At 39.0% G+C, this 16,189-nt stretch overlaps 1 protein-coding gene across 1 annotated transcript in view; it reads right to left on the reverse strand.

Annotated features, from left to right (window-relative positions):
* The window catches only part of WWOX (WW domain containing oxidoreductase), a 633,895-nt gene that overhangs the window by 31,669 nt on the left and 586,037 nt on the right, over window positions 1-16,189 (reverse strand). The window contains exon 9 of the mRNA XM_070952739.1: window positions 6,482-6,666. Within this exon, the coding sequence (XP_070808840.1) occupies window positions 6,482-6,666 (185 nt within the window). The remainder of the gene's footprint in view (window positions 1-6,481; window positions 6,667-16,189) is intronic.

A 16,189-nucleotide genomic window follows, 5' to 3' on the forward strand; every position in this document is an offset into this window, starting at 1 on the left:
CTAGAAAAGGTAACCCCACCCCCACCCCCAAGTAAATTTTAAACTATTCTATTTTTTTTTTTCAACAATGGACTGCAACAAACAGAAGTGGAGGCCTCACTCTAGTGAAAATAATATTTGTTCATTTTGCACCAAACGTATGGTATGAGTATAAAAGTGTATGCTAGTAAGATGTGGAGTTTGACCTATGTTTTTCGATGGGACTTTTGTGGCCATTCAAAAGAGGGTGATTCGGACACTATTATAGATTTGTCAAGAGGCATCTTTATAGGAAGAGCAAGTAATTATACTGGAAGAGCAAATACCAGAAACCAAAGATTAACCTAGTTTAGCCCTGTAGAAAGAAGCTTGGAACTGAGTAAGGGTTCATTTCTTCAGACTGTGGGCAGGGGAAAAAAAGAAAGAGGCTTAAGAAATCAGGAACCGTAACGGTGTTTATTTTGTTTAGAAAACTTTATTCCTTTATTTCTACTGTGCTTGGGATGGTTCTTATTTTTTTCCCCTCTTGCAAACGGTTTCCGTATGACCAAACGCATGGATTTGGTTTGTAAAAACCCCTTTAAAAACCCCTCTAATTCGGGAAGGCGCTCGCCCAGAGTACAGGCTGATCGGAACAGGGAAAGCAAAGTTTATAGGAGTGGAAAACCAGAAAGAATTACAGCAGGAGAAAGAGAGAAAGTGTTTATCAAAGAGCTGAGGCCATTCTCTTTTCTAGCCAGATATAATTATCAATTCTTAAGCAGCAAAGGACAAAAGAGGAACTGTCTAGACTATCTCACTTACAAGATATTGATTGTCCCAGTGGTAAACTGGTTAGTATAAGTGTATTTGGCTGGAAAGGTCATGAGTTTTAACACCTGGCAGAAAGCTATTCAACCTTGACATAAGTCAAATTATTGCAGTGTTGCTGAAAAAGACTTTGTAAGGCTCAGCTTTTCACCTCAAGGATGTTTGCTTTTGGCTCTATGGAAGGATCCCCCGTTCAGGGCAAAAATTGCATGTATTTTATTCCTTCTGAAGGAAGGAATGTGGCCTATCTGGTCTCCCATTTTTATAATAATAATAATCTCTTCTTTTTAAAAAGTAAGATATCTTAAAAAGATATGGAGAGTATTCAATCTACAGGGGGCAATTACTTGCTCTTGTACCAATGAGTGATGTAGTTTTAATAAATACGGTATTTAAAATAAATTACATTTAGATTGCTCTACTACATTCTTAAAGGGATGCGGTGGCTCAGTGGCTAAGATGCTGAGCTTGTCAATCAGAAGGTCGGCAGTTCAGCGGTTCGAATCCTTAGTGGCGCGTAATGGGGTGAACTCCCGTTACTTGTCCCAGCTTCTGCCAACCTAGCAGTTCGAAAGCACATAAAAAATGCAAGTAGAAAAATAGGGATCACTTTGGTGGGAAGGTAACAGTGTTCCGTGCGCCTTTAGCGTTGAGTCATGCTGGCCACATGACCACGGAGACGTCTTCGGACAGCGCTGGCTCTTCAGCTTAGAAACGGAGATGAGCATCGCCCTTAGAGACGGAAACTACTAGCACGCATGTGCGGGGGAACCTTTACCTTTACCTTACTACATTCTTGCCTGGGTCTTGCCCATTTTGAGCTATGGACATTTGCATTGTCGTCAAAATTCAGAAAAAGCTCTTGCAGCAGCTTGTGTACACCAATAATACATTTGCAAAGATCAGAGGTGGCTATTGTGACCCACTGTGATATTGTGTGGGAACGGCCTTGGGAGACGGAGCCAGAAGATGCTGCTTAGAGAATGGCCAGATAAGATCCCAGCATATCCCACAGGCTAAATAGAGGACAACATGCTTAGATGAGACCTTCTCTAATTTCTCAATCTGTAAAGGAGACAGCGAGAGATTTGTATTTTCAGACTTGCAGGATTGATGTCAGCCTTACCTGATAGACCAGAAAGGAAATATAGCAAGGTAACCTAATTCTATTTTATTCTGAAGCTACATGAGCAGAATCTTGCAAGTCTAAAATAGGGCTCTTTTTGCCATCTCCTTTATAGTCCAGGAAATGCCACCACTTCCAAAACATCAGAGGACATCAACTAACCATATATCTGTGCGCCAAGATAAGAAAAGCTTCAACAGTAATACTATGATAGAGTTTTTCTCTGATATGTGTGGTGTTCTTTTCCAACAAACCAAAGTTTCGATAGGAAAAAAAAAAAAGTTATGTAGAGATAGATGCTATCATTAATGAATCTGAGAATGGAAGCTGTTAGTGAAGAAAGAAAAACTTTCAGGCACCAATTTAGATAAATTATCCGATGCTTCATCTATCAACAGATCAATAAATAAATTTGACTAAAGGGAAATGCACTGAATTATGTACCAAAGCACAATGCAGCATTTAAAGCTAATGGCTTTGAATTATCGAGAACTTCAACCATTTATCAAAGTGCAAAGAAGCAATTATTTTGGAAATATTGTTCCTTTTTATTTATCACAAAGCCATTTCATTCCTTTTAAATATTGCTACTTTGGTTGCTTAAAAGAAAGGTTTCTGAAATGATGGAAAGCCAAGGAACACAGCGGTAAGGAGCTGATCAGATGACCCAGACTAGATTCTTGTTGTGTAGCAAAGACCAATTTAGTAAAACAATTCTGCTTGGGAATCTAATGTATTCCTTTCTTTAGCAGCTTGCTATAAATATACAATAGATGCAGCAGCCAATAAGATTAATCTATGTATGTTTTAGGAACACAGGTTTTATTCCATCTTTGGATAAGCTCTCAGTTCCTTTCCCAATTGAGGTACGCCCTCACCTCCTTCTAAAAGAAGTTGCAGTGGCTCCTGGGTTTACACAATCCCAGGAAAATGGGTTTTTGAATTGGTGGGGCCAGCCATGCCTCCATGTTCCACCCCTACCAGGCAGGGGTGGGACTCAGAAATTTTAGCAACCGGTTCTTTGCCCGGTCGCTGGGTGGGCGTGGCCTACTCGGCCTCCTGCACCACTGGGTGGGGGGGCATTTTCATCCTCCCCAGACCCCGGAGATTTTCCTTGAGCCTCCAGGAGGGCGAAAATGGCCTCCCTCTGGGTTCCGGAGGCCGGAAATGGGCTGTTTTTGGACTTCCGGTAGGCCTGTTTTTTGCCCTCCCCAGGCTCCGGAGGCTTTCCTTGAGCCTCTGAGAGGGGGAAAATGGCCTCCCCGGCTCGGGAGGCCCTTCAGAGGCTGGAAAAGGGCCCGTTTTCAGTCTTCCAGAGCCTCTGTGTGGGCCCTGCACTTACTTGGCATCAAAACAGGCTGCATGGAGACTTGTGGGAGGGGCGGGGCAGGGCAGGGTTGGCAGGGTCAGCCAGTTCTTGCAAAAATGGTTCGGCGAACCAGATTAAAATTAACATCCGATTCTCCCAAACTGGCTGAATTTCACCCCTGTTACCAGGCCTCTTTTACCATAAATGCAGAGGCACCGTAGAATCATTCTTTGCACATAATGGAAAACAGTGTAGGAAATGCATGTAGTTCAGAGAGTTGGTATGCAAAATAGATCAGCTTAGATCTAGAGAGAAGAAGGTGTGATGCTTCTTCAGCTTTTGTATCACCAAAACAACGGAAGAAAGCATTTTTTGAGTTTTGTTTTGCTTTGCACTGAATATGCCAGAGCAGGGAAGAACTCTTTGTATACTTGGACCTTCTCTTATCTTTCTTACCCATTGCAATTTGTAGTGAAGGATGATGGAAATGTAATATAGCAACATCTGTGCAACATTGCTAGCCTTGAGTGCCCACCTATTGTTTACTGGGTGCATTTTGGGAACGGGAGTAGAAGGTAATCTAGTCTACCTTGTGAATGAGGTTGTTTAAAAGGAGATCCATTCTCCAATCCCAGACTTTTTGTGGAAACTTCATATCATCCAATTACTGCTTACTAAGTCCTTTCCTGTTCGACCACACGGCAGGAATAGATTGCAAAATGTGTACGTCAGTAATCCTAGAACATTTTTTTTATTATCCACCAAATGCATCTTCTTCCATTACATACAACTGCCTTAAAATGTGAGATAGTAGGATTCTCCCCTGTAATGTAAAGAAAGCTTAATGCACTGCTGGAATGAGCACTGAGCTAGGCACCACAGGAGTTTACAGAAGAAGAAATTATTTGGCTAAAATTGTAGAAGGGAATTCATTATAATTTCCATTGTCTGGTCTTCATGAGATCTCGGATGAGGTTCTCCTGAAGACTGAGCTCCTAATGGCCAACAGTCAGGGGAAATATGAAGAGTGGTCCAAGAATTTTTCTTCATGTGGAGAAAAGCAGAAACTGTCCCCTTTTCTCCTACAAGAAGGAAAACATCTTTTTTCTGGTTATCCAAGAGAATATTCTCCATATCTAACTAATGTATTGTAGATGTCATCAGGAATGTGTGCTTATAGTATTTCCTTACAGCTTTTGATAACATTGGGTCCTTAACAGGGGTGAAATACAGCAAGTTCTGACAGGTTCTGGAGAACCGGCAGTGGAAATTTTGAGTAGTTAAGGAGAACTGGCAAATACCACCTCTGGCTGGCCCCAAAGTGGGGTGGGAATAGAGATTTTGCAGTATCCTTCCCCTGGAGTAGGGTGGGAATGCAGATTTTGCAGTATCCTTCCCCTGCCACTCCCACCAAGCCATGCCCACCAAGCCACACCACACCCACAGAACCGGTAGTAAAAAAAATTGGATTTCACTACTGGTCCATAAGTTAAATCTAGAGAGAGAGAGAAAATCAGTCCCCTGCACTAGATTCAACCCTTTCTCTGGAGCAATCAAGTTCCCTGAATATATCTGCTGAAATTCTTAATGATTATGTTTGTTAAGCAAATTATTGTTATTCATTCTTCTTCATCCCAGCCTCAAAAGGGCAAAGGAGAACACAGCCTCGGAAGGTATAAAAACCCACCAACTCAAACATAATGAAAAAAATGTCAGTAAGAACATACATCCCTACAAATGGAAGAATTACAACGTAGAATTAACCATTCTTTTATCTGCTTCTTTATTGCAGATAACATGATGTCGGTTTGCAGATGGCTTACAACGATTTCCTGGCATGAAGAGTAAAGCTACAAAGCACAAAACAATGGGGAAAAATATATATATAAAAACCTACAGACAAATGAACTTGGGATAGAACAAGGAAAAACAAAAGTGAATTTTCATGGCGTCGAAGAATTCTTTATTTTTCCTCAAGTTTTCTTTTCTTAAAAAATAAACAAAAATAAACAAAAGGAACTAAGACATTCACAGGAACCATTTCTCTTCAGGTGACAGTACTCAAGCATGTTCTTTTATTACATTTAAATTGAAAAAAAAAAAAGAAAAACTGAATGAACAATAGTGCTGAGTGAACTGGGCCAATGGTGATGATATTTGCTGTACACATCCAACTTTCCTTAAAATTCTCAACTTTTAATCCCTCTGGTGATTTTACACTCTATGTGTTTGTAAAGAAACGAGTTCACCCTGCAGTATTTAGAGAATGGTTTGCAAATGTATCTTTTAATATCATATTTTATGGATATTGTACTATATATATATTTAACTAGAATGGGTGTAACCTGGACTTCGAGAATCTTCTCCTTCTAGGCAAAGTGGTTTTCATTTGCTATCAAGAAGACTTTTCGATTATTTAATACTTGGGATTGTTTTACTGAACATTTAAGTGCTGGAAGCAAAACCAGTCATGGACTATTCTCCTTAAGAGAGGAGAATCCAAATAACAAACTGAAATTCCTAGGGGGTTATTTTTAAGTCTTATGTGTGTTTTATTTTTCCAAGCGGAGTATAGAAATCAAACTTCTCCAAGGGCCAATTCAACCCATTGCACAAAAGTAAATTTTTTTTAGTCCTGCTACCAAACATCCATTATAGCAGGGAGCAGGGATATCCCTCGTGTGTGTACCTGTTTTAAAACATACAGTCAGGCACTTCACACTTTATTTTCCTAGCTGTGCACTGAAAACAAACAAACAAACAAACAAAAAAGAAAGCACGGGGGAAGTGGCATTATGCTTACCAAATTGTAATGTGCAATTCAGCTTCCGTTTCTTTCCCCCCCCAAAAAATACTTATTCTCCGACTTTTTCTAGGGCCTCCGTTGGATATTTCCTTCTCTATCTTTTTTTATTTTAAATCAGTTCAAACTATAATCATGGCAAACAAAGCTAAGAGAATTAACCCTATCTCTATCTTTTTTTAAAAAAACAAACAAAATAGTTCAGACACCAATCATAGGAAGCAAAGTTGAGAGAATTAAGCCTAGCAAAATTATGCTCTCCATTAGCCCCAATACCATTTCATTTAACAGCTAACTAATCTGCAGCTCTAACCTTCTAGACGATAGGATTGGAAGCCTTCCAATATTGGCACGTTTCTTTCACTCCACCTCCCCAACACCCCCACCCACCCACTCTCCGTCTGAGAGTATATAATCTCTGCACTCTGCATGCGCTGGCCTTTCTCCTCCTTACTTGCCCTGCCTGCCAATTCTTTCCTGGATCAGCTTCTCGCTGAGGTCCCACAAGGCAGCCGCATCCATTCCGTTCTGCGCCTGTAGCGATGGCAGGCAGCGACAGCAGTTGTTGAAATACATCCCTCCCAGGCCTTCCAGTTCTGCCGCCACAGCACAGTAGACGGTGGTGGCCGCTCCTTGTTGCTGTAATTAAAACAAAACAACAACAAAAGAGAGTGAGGGGAGACATGTTGTGAACGCAAAGGTTAGAATCAGACAGGCTTGACAAAGCCCCGTGTGCTCATCAAGGGCAGATTAGCAACTTGGACTGGATTCAGAGTGAGACCAAAAGGGCCTTGCCCTGTGCCATCCATCTTATAATTAGTGGTGTCTAGTTAAGTGTGAGTGAATCCATCTTTTCTCAGATGAGTAAGGATGCTCCTTTAAGGAGCAGCTCAATAAATGTAGCTGGAGAATCACGTGAATTCTAGCCTTTTCCCCCCACCAATCCATCTGATGAAGTGTTGTTCCAGGAAAAGCATGATTTAGAAGGGAAAGGCGGATGGCTGAATCCAGCCTAAAGTTGATCACCTGTTCCTATGAGAGAGAGGGAGAGGGAGAGAGGGAAAGGGCGGGAGGGAGGGAGGGTGGGAGGGAGGGAGGGAGAGAGAGAGGAGAGAGAGAGAGAGAGAGAGAGAGAGGGAGAGAGAGAGAAAGAAGAATTTATAGAGCTGTCTTTTGCAATGGTGCGCAGTAGGAATAGACCTCCAGGTACAGATTATGAAGTGCATTGACATTGAAGTAACAATGGACATAATTCCAGAAGATGCACAATCTGCGTTTGTTGCAGAGTCAACAGCAAAGGTCTTTCTCGCTTCACACACCCCATGAATAAGCAGTGCTGAAATGAAAGCTCGCTAAGATCTATGAACACGCTTCTGCAAGATCTCCCAACAGTTTTTGGTGGGGGAGAAGGAAACGAAGGAAATAGTCCACCTTGCTTCTAAACGGGTTGGATTCCTATGACTTGGCCAAAGTAAGCCATCCAAGCAATCCAAGTCATCCATTTGGATTGGATGAAGGGATCCATCGCAAGTGTCAAATGTTGCCCCAAATATTTTTACATTGAAAAGAATTACTCCACCTGCAAGTCTGTTGTTAACTTTAAGAGGACAATTCATTTGGAGAATGAAATTGAAGTTAGGTCAAATCCCAAATAATCTTTGGGATTTCAAACCCTGTTTGGCCAAGTAGATAACTGGGGTCGCACTCTGATTTTTTATTCCAAATAAACTTAGAGATGTCCACCATGTCAGCGGCATAGAACACAATTGGAAATGTTGCCAAAATTGTCTATGTCAGGGGTCTCCAACTTGGCAACCTTAAGCCTGGAGGACTTCAACTCCCAGAATTCCCCAGCCAGCTTTGCTTTGCTGGGGAAATCTGGGAGTTGAAGTCCTCCATGCTTAAAGTTGCCAAGGTTGGAGACCTCCTGGTCTATGTGCATGCACACACACACACATATATATGAATTGCCAATGAAGTCTTAGTTGGTGGAAAAGGATCTCTCCTAATGAGAGATCATTGGAGAATGATGTGATGGCACTCACCTAAAGTTCTAACTTGTTAGCAAATAGCTAAAATGGACTTTTGGGCTTTAAAGTACGGATTTAAAACTAGTTCTGGAGCTGTTATGACACAGTGGGAAAATATTATTAAATTAGAGTGGAGTTTCAATTGTCTGAATTTGGGGGAAAGGAGGAGATTTGCTTTGCGATCTATTTAAAGACATGCGGCTACTTATATTCCAATAAGAAGTTTCAAATCTAGAATCTGGCAGCTTATTATTTTCAGTGGAAGATACTTTTTCCCCCTTGTTTCCATGTCTGGAAATGCGTTTTTTTCTAAGAGGAGAAACAAAAGAGTTTGGTTAAACTACCTTCTACTATTTTTGTGAAAATATGACATAAATTACTCATAGCCCAATACAGAAACTCTCTTTTTTAGTTAGTCTTTCAGCAAATATGAATAATTTTATACCATAAAAATCTTACATTATGGATCAATACGAAGAATAATTGTCATTTCTAGTGTGATTTCTAAATATTTCTTTCCCTAAGGGTAGAAGAAAGGTAATACTAACTATGCAAAATATTATTATTTCCCCTTCTTCCAAACTACGTATTATCCAAATTTCTGAAAAGTCTCAGTCCAATTATGAAATTATAGCAGGGAGGTTACTATCTGTTATTTATGCTAGTGTGAATATAGTTAATATATATGAGGTGGGGGGGGGGAAGTAGGAATACAAAATAAAAACAAATATTATTTATAATATTATTATTCGTAACAATGCCAAAAGGAGAAGAAAAGCCCGTTGTGAATTAATTGTACGCTTTAAACACCCTCTCTCATTACATAGATCACTTATTGCTCAGGCTATGACCCAACTAAATTGAATGTTTGTCAAATAATCACAGGCATTTTAATTAGTGCTGTCACTGAATTAAAGGAATTTGAGTTGTGTAATTGGATGAGGTTTAGTCAATTGGCGGCCTTTGTGTAAATTTGCATAACCTAATTTGTGCATGTGTCTACTTACATAAGACCAACAGAAGTGAAGGGAGCCCTAGTTTCTTTTTGCTTGAGCTTTTTCCGAGAACATGATCTGTTCAATCTTGCTTTCTTGGCGGAGGAGATTCCTGCGAGTTTGGGTGCTAAAGAAACAGCTTTTTTTTTAAAAAAAAAATTTGATTTATATGCCGCCCTTCTCCGGAGACTCAGGGCGGCTTACAATGCGTTAAGCAATAGCCTTCATACTTTTGTATATCTTATACAAAGTCAGCTTATTGCCCCCACAATCTGGGTCCTCAATTTACCTACCTTAGAAAGGATGGAAGGCTGAGTCAACCTTGAGCCTGGTGAGATTCGAACTTACAGTAATTGCAGACAGCTGGATGTTAATTACAATGCATTAGTCTGCTGAGCTATCCAGGCTCCTTTAATTGTAAATTAAATTGTAAAATTTAATTTTTTCATTGTTGTGCGCTACCCAGGGTCATTGAGAATTGGGTAGTATAGCAATTTTGTAAATTATTACTAATATTAAGTCCTCTTCTAAGGCTGAGTCAGAGGTAGTAACAAAGATTAATAGACCTACCTTAGAAAGGATGGAAGGCTGAGTCAACCTTTCAATTTCTATATCAGGGCCTAACTCTGTTGCAGAGTGGAGGCAGCTCTGGGGTGAAATCCAGCAGGTTCTGACCGGTTCTGGAGAGCCGGTAGCGGAAAAGTTGAGTAGTTCGGAGAACTGGTAGTGGAAATTTTGAGTAGTTCAGAGAACTGTCAAATACCACCGCTAGCTGGCCCCAGAGTGGGGTGGGAACCGGGGTGAAATCCAGCAGGTTCTGACAGGTTCTGGAGAACCAGTAGTGGAAATTTTGAGCAGTTCAGAGAACCGGCAAATACCACCTCTGGCTGGCCCGGAGTGGGGGAGAATGTCCATGTCTTATCTTCAGGGTTAAATTTAGAGTCCTACTAAATTAGATAAAGTCTTTCATATTGTTTGCAAGGGGTAGGAAACAACACAAATATATTTATTTCAGTTTCCGGTGATAAAGGGACAGTCACTTGTCCACACAACTCTAGTCTCCAAGTCTGAGTCCAGACAAGTTCTGCCATCTTAATATTCCTTAGAAATCGAGATGAGGGTGAACCTTGTCACTTCACGGGGTTGAACTGTCGACTGTTGGGAATGATGATTACTTCTTGTTGGCTGTTTTTCCTGGCTGTTATTTTATGTTATTTATAATTTTGTCTTATTGATTTGATTCTGTCTTTAAGTATTGTTAGCTCCTGTCCTTGAGGTGGCCGACTATAGAAAGTCAATAAATAAAGCAATCAATTCAGATATGTGAGAATGCTCAATTTGGAAAAATAAGCAAATGTTCCTTTGATTTTTCTCCCTTCATCCCATGATAGTTTTTCAAAGACAAATTAGGTCCTTAGCTTATCTGGGGCTCCTGGAATAATTACACCATCTGCCTGCTTATTTCTATTTTGTACTATGTAAATGCTTTTGAAACATCCATGGATATTTTCTGGAGGAATATGTAGCTAATTTATTTTTTCCTATAGATGGTAAGTGTTTATAGGACACTGGGCATAACTCTAGAATCTCTCATCCATGAAGAAAGGAGAATCTAGGGCTAAACTGATTGATTACAGGTAGTCCTCAACTTATGACCACAATTGAACCAGGGGTGGTATTCACTTGTCTTCCCTACTGGTTTCGCAAATATATACGCATGTGCAGAGCCTCGAAAACGTGGAAAAATGGAATGTCATGACGTCCGCATGGGTGGGTCCCGCAGTCGCCTCTACCGGTTTTCCCGAACTGGATAGAACCGGCTGAATACCACCACTGAATTGAACCCAACATTTATATTGTTATGCGAGACGTTTAAGTGAGTTTTGCCCCATTTTATGACCTTTCTTGCCAGTTGTTAAGGGAATCACTTGCAGTTGTCAAGTTAATAACACGGATCTGGTTTCTGCATTGAATTTGCTTGGCAGAAGGTCACAAAAAGTGATCAACTGACCCCAGGACACAGCAATGGTCATAAATATGAACCCGTTGCCAAGCATCTGAATTTTGATCACATGATCACGGGGATGCTTGCAACGGGTGTAAGTTTGAAAAACAATCTTAAGTTGCTTTTTCTTTAGTGCCGTTGTAACTTTGAATGGTCACTAAACAAACTCTTGTAAGTCAAGCACTACCTGTATTCAATAGGCAAGAAGATACGGGGAGAGGTGGGAAATGATCTCAAACCACTAAGGAAGTTTACTAAGATTTCTGCCCGTTCAACGTAGCACCGTTTTTGAAAGGCATTGGATCCTCATTCAGTATAGAATATTAGTACCCTGTTTCCCCCCAAAATAAGACATCCCCTGATAATAAGCCCAATCGGGCTTTTGAGTGCATGGAAATAAGGCCAAGCGCTTATTTCAGGGTTCAAAAAAATATAAGACAGGGTCTTATTTTCAGGGAAACACGGTATCTATCTATCTATCTATCTATCTATCTATCTATCTATCTATCTATCTATCTATCTATCTATCATCACTACCTACCTACCTACCTACCTACCTACCCTGTTTCCCCCAAAATAAGACATCCCCTGATAACAAGCCGAATCGGGCTTTTGAGTGCATGGCAATAAAGCCAAGTGCTTATTTCAGGGTTCAAAAAAATATAACAGGGTCTTATTTTCGGGGAAACATGGTATCTATCTATCACCAATCTATCTATCTATCTATCTATCTATCTATCTATCTATCTATCTATCTATCTATCATCTATCTATCTATCATCATTACCTACCTACCTACCCTGTTTTCCCCAAAATAAGACATCTCCTGATAATAAGCCGAATCAGGCTTTTGAGTGCATGGCAATAAGGCCAACTGCTTATTTCAGAGTTCAAAAAAATATAAGACAGGGTCTTATTTTTGGGGAAACACGGTATCTATCTATCTATCTATCTATCTATCTATCTATCTATCTATCTATCTATCATCTATCTATCTATCTATCTATCTATCTATCTATCTATCTATCTATCATCTATCTACCCTGTTCCCCCAAAATAAAACATCCCCTGATAATAAGCCCAATCAGGCTTTTGAGTGCATGGCAATAAGACCAAGCACTTATTTCAGGGTTCAAAAAAATAGAAGACAGGGTCTTATTTTCGGGAAAACACCGGTAGCTGGTTGCTACTGCATAGGCATTTGGGTGAGGTGGATAATTGCAATCAATTAAGCAATGAATACAAATTAATATTGAACTTTCTTAATGCTACAGGGGAAGAGGGCATTTTCATAGGCATGTATGGTTTTTAAAATCTCATTATTATAAGTAATGCAGCCATTAGTATTCTAATGTAGTCTAGTGCTCCTGGTGGAAAGACATTATAGGCCTTAAATGTTTAGTTTTCAGACGTTGCTGTTTTCAAAGTGTTTATGTTTGCTAAAATTAGCATCCAGCCCTAAAACATATCAGCCCCATACACACAAAGGAAAGAAAGGGGAGGGGAGGGGAGGGGAGGGGAGGGGAGGGAAGGGAAGGAAGGAAGGAAGGAAGGAAGGAAGGAAGGAAGGAAGGAAGGAAGGAAGGAAGGAAGGAAAGGAAACTTTAAATGACATTAAAAGTTCAAAATCAACTGTAATCAATATATTTTGAAAAATCACTATGGCATTTGTATTACTCCATGCCATCACCGATATGAGTCTCTTTCCTGTGTTAAAATAAAATATAATTTGTTGGCACTTTATAGAAGGACCATTCATGTTTTGGGGATCAGTTGTGTGTCGGGATCAGTTGTAGAAATGTTTAGAGTTGTAGATGCGTTGAAAGGTTGGTTTTTATTTATAGAAGTACAAAATTTCTCAATCAGAAAGTAATTTGATTTCATTTTGGTTACCTATGTCTCATTAAGATGCATTAGGGAGCTGACCGATAGATATATCTTGATCTGGAATATTGGTAAGCAGAAATGGTATATTTTTATGATTTAAGAAACCGGGGTACTGAATTCCACATACTGTATGTATTTCTTTTGATTTTCAATTTTTTTTGTCGGGTTAGACAGCAGCTTCTGTTTTCTAATGATATTTTTTGGTTAATTGTGCTACAACATAGAATCAAAAATAGAGATTCCTACCCTTTCCTTGGCTTCCATACCACAGAGAGTTAAACATGATGCAAGATAGAGAGTTAATTTCTTAATTCACTTTGAACAGGAGCTGGGAGCCGCCAAAGATTTTGGGATGGCAACCTAGTGTGTGTTGTGGTTAATTGGATGGATGTATAAGAAAGTAAAAGAAAAAAGTCCGACAAGTATTGGACAACCAATCATCTCTCACCAGATGGAGGATAGTGACTTATGATCCCAGTCCAGGTCTTATTCTGATTATTATATGCTCACGTTGTCAGAGAACATTCAACTGTATTAAGATTTCACTAATGGGTGTGTACAGGCCCAAATACAGAAATGATTACAATAACTTAAATATTGTACATTTGTTTCATGAGGGGAAGAAAAATACATTTTTGTGTGTGCTGGCTGAATTTATTGTTGTTGACATATTAATCATTTATGGAGAACTCCAAATTTCCTGTTGTCCCTTCTTAACAGTATTATTTGGATGCGAGATGCCTTCTAATAGAGAATGATCTTGATCACCGTTCATCTAGAGATGATTTCATAAAGACAAATGTTCCTTATAAATTAGGACACGTAGTCAGCCATCTTGTATGTACAAGAATTGATGGATCTGAGCTAGGAATGTACACACCCATCAGTAATGTAAGGTGCATCTAGGCCACTGAAATCCCCATAACGATATATAGTCTGAAAGGATCAGGGTTATGTCCTCACATGGACATCATCCTGATCCTTTATCCATTCCTGCCTTCTGGGAGGGCAGGAATGAATAAATGGAGACTATACAGCTTTAACAATGGCTAGTTTTGGAGTCTAGCATACTTTTCAGCAGGAAGAAGACTAAGATGTTAACCGTACAGTCAGTGAACCTTTAACATCTGTCTTCCACGCATTTAGGACCTGCCTGTGTGTGCTCTCAAGATTATGAATCAGTTTCCCCAAAAATAATTTTATGGTGTCTTCTACTTGGAATCACCAACTAGGATGCATCATTACCATGTATTAAAATCAGTATGGAGGTGGTTAAAATTAGCGTGGAGATTGCTCATTTATAAAAACAATGATTCAAAAGTAGGTCAGAGAGGTAGACTTCATTACCGCTTATGAGTAAGCATTAGTTTCTCACAAAGACAGAATGGTCCCTTCCCATATGAGAACTATATTTCCCGCCCTCCACTCAACTCTCTCACACAAATACACAACACACACATACACACACCCCACAGAAGATATGACCCAGAGCTTGTTGGTGCATTCTGCTGTTGTCTCTCTTTGAAGTATTTTGAAGATTTATCTATAATTAACTTTAATAATATTTAAATATATTATTTCTATACATCGTGTATATCTAACCCCATTGTATATATTTCTACAAACCTTTAATATTCTTGAGGTTATTAAGTCAACATCAAGCGTTTTTTCAAAAGAAGGAAAAAAGGCATCTCGTTATGGAAGTTATCCGGCTTCATTTTGTACTGAACTGTTTGATCTGATTAGATAGGAAGCTTAATAATAATAATGAAGATTTTAAGAACTGTGAGGTAGAATGGGAAATTGATCCAAATGGCCATGAAAAAACTATTGAACTTTCCAAGACTTTAATTTAAAAAAAAAAAAAACCCATAAAATAACAGACACATCTATTCCTAGGAGTGTTTAGGACAAAAATCTACTATAAAAATGTTCTGTATAAGCCTAAATTCCTATGAACAAAATGGATGTGTTCCTGATAGAATACTGCTTTTAGGCTTAAAAAAAAGATCACCATTCTAAACCCAACAAAATCTTGTGATTTCTATGGGATTAAGTTTTCGGATGACTTGCACATTACATATTTAAATTTCAGTGTTGAAATGCGCTTGGAATAGCAAGGGCATGGAAAGAGGACGCCATGATATGATAGGGTAAAGTATTAAGTGTTAATTCTGTCTTCCAGAAGCTAATTAAGGGAATGTATTTTGCAATAATACAGATCTAGTAAGCAGCCTCTAATGTCTGGACTCTGACTATAAACCAGGCTTCTCCTCTATAATATATGTGTCATAGATAGTCTGCTGTAAAGTGAATTGAGTTTAGTGCATCTCTCAGGCTAAAAGACACTGGTCTTGTTAATATTTCATTTAGTACATACTGTAGCGTCTCATTTATATCACGTCTATAATTAATGGTGATAGCTTAGGCACTGCCTTTACAAGGAGAGATCCCTGTATGTTGGTTGATGGATAATGAGGAAAAAAAAATAGATAATTTCATTCACCAGCAGCTTCTTGATAGTTAGTTAATCGCATCCATTGCCAGGGTAAATAATGCTCTATTGTGTTCGTGACCATTTTAGCTGCATTTGATGGAACTAGAGTAGATTCAAAGCTGAACCATGTTTTTTAAGTAAATAAATAAAGGGACTTTTTTGTATTGTGCTGCACTTAGCAGAATTCAAACGGTCCGCCCTCCAAACTTTTGCCTTCTTTTGTCCAAAAATATATCTCAATATGCATGTGCTAACTATTCAAACACCTGTATTTTAAGGGAAAAAAAATATACAATTAAGCTGCCTTTCTCTTCTCCTATGTAGATTGTAAATATATGTAGATGTTCCTTTCACCCTTCTTCCACCACTTTGTAAATATTTGTAAATATTAACAAGCTATGCATGCTAATATTCTAGGCAATTTCAGGTACTTTTATAATCCAAAGGCATGTACTTGAACTGGTTTGTTAAAAAAAAAAGGAAAAGAAATCTACTCCAATTCTTTAAAGCTTACTAGAAATTAAAAATTTGTTACTAGACTGTTTTTTTCAGACTTTTGTGTGCATTTCTTTTTAATTTGTGTCCTTTCTTGGTCTCTCTAGTAGGAGAATCTTTTTGAAATGATGCTGAATACCCTAATCATTTATTTCACGCTTACAAATTCAAGTAAACTCAGTATACTGCAAAGAGCTGGTATTCAGAGTTATCTTCCCAAGTCTCAAATGAATCTTTCTGTAGAAGATGGGTC

The sequence above is a fragment of the Pituophis catenifer genome, unplaced genomic scaffold (genome assembly GCF_029215685.1).
Source record: "Pituophis catenifer annectens isolate HBS135680 unplaced genomic scaffold, rPitCat1.0.hap2 SCAF_13, whole genome shotgun sequence".
In the NCBI taxonomy this organism is placed as follows: Eukaryota; Metazoa; Chordata; class Lepidosauria; order Squamata; family Colubridae; genus Pituophis; species Pituophis catenifer.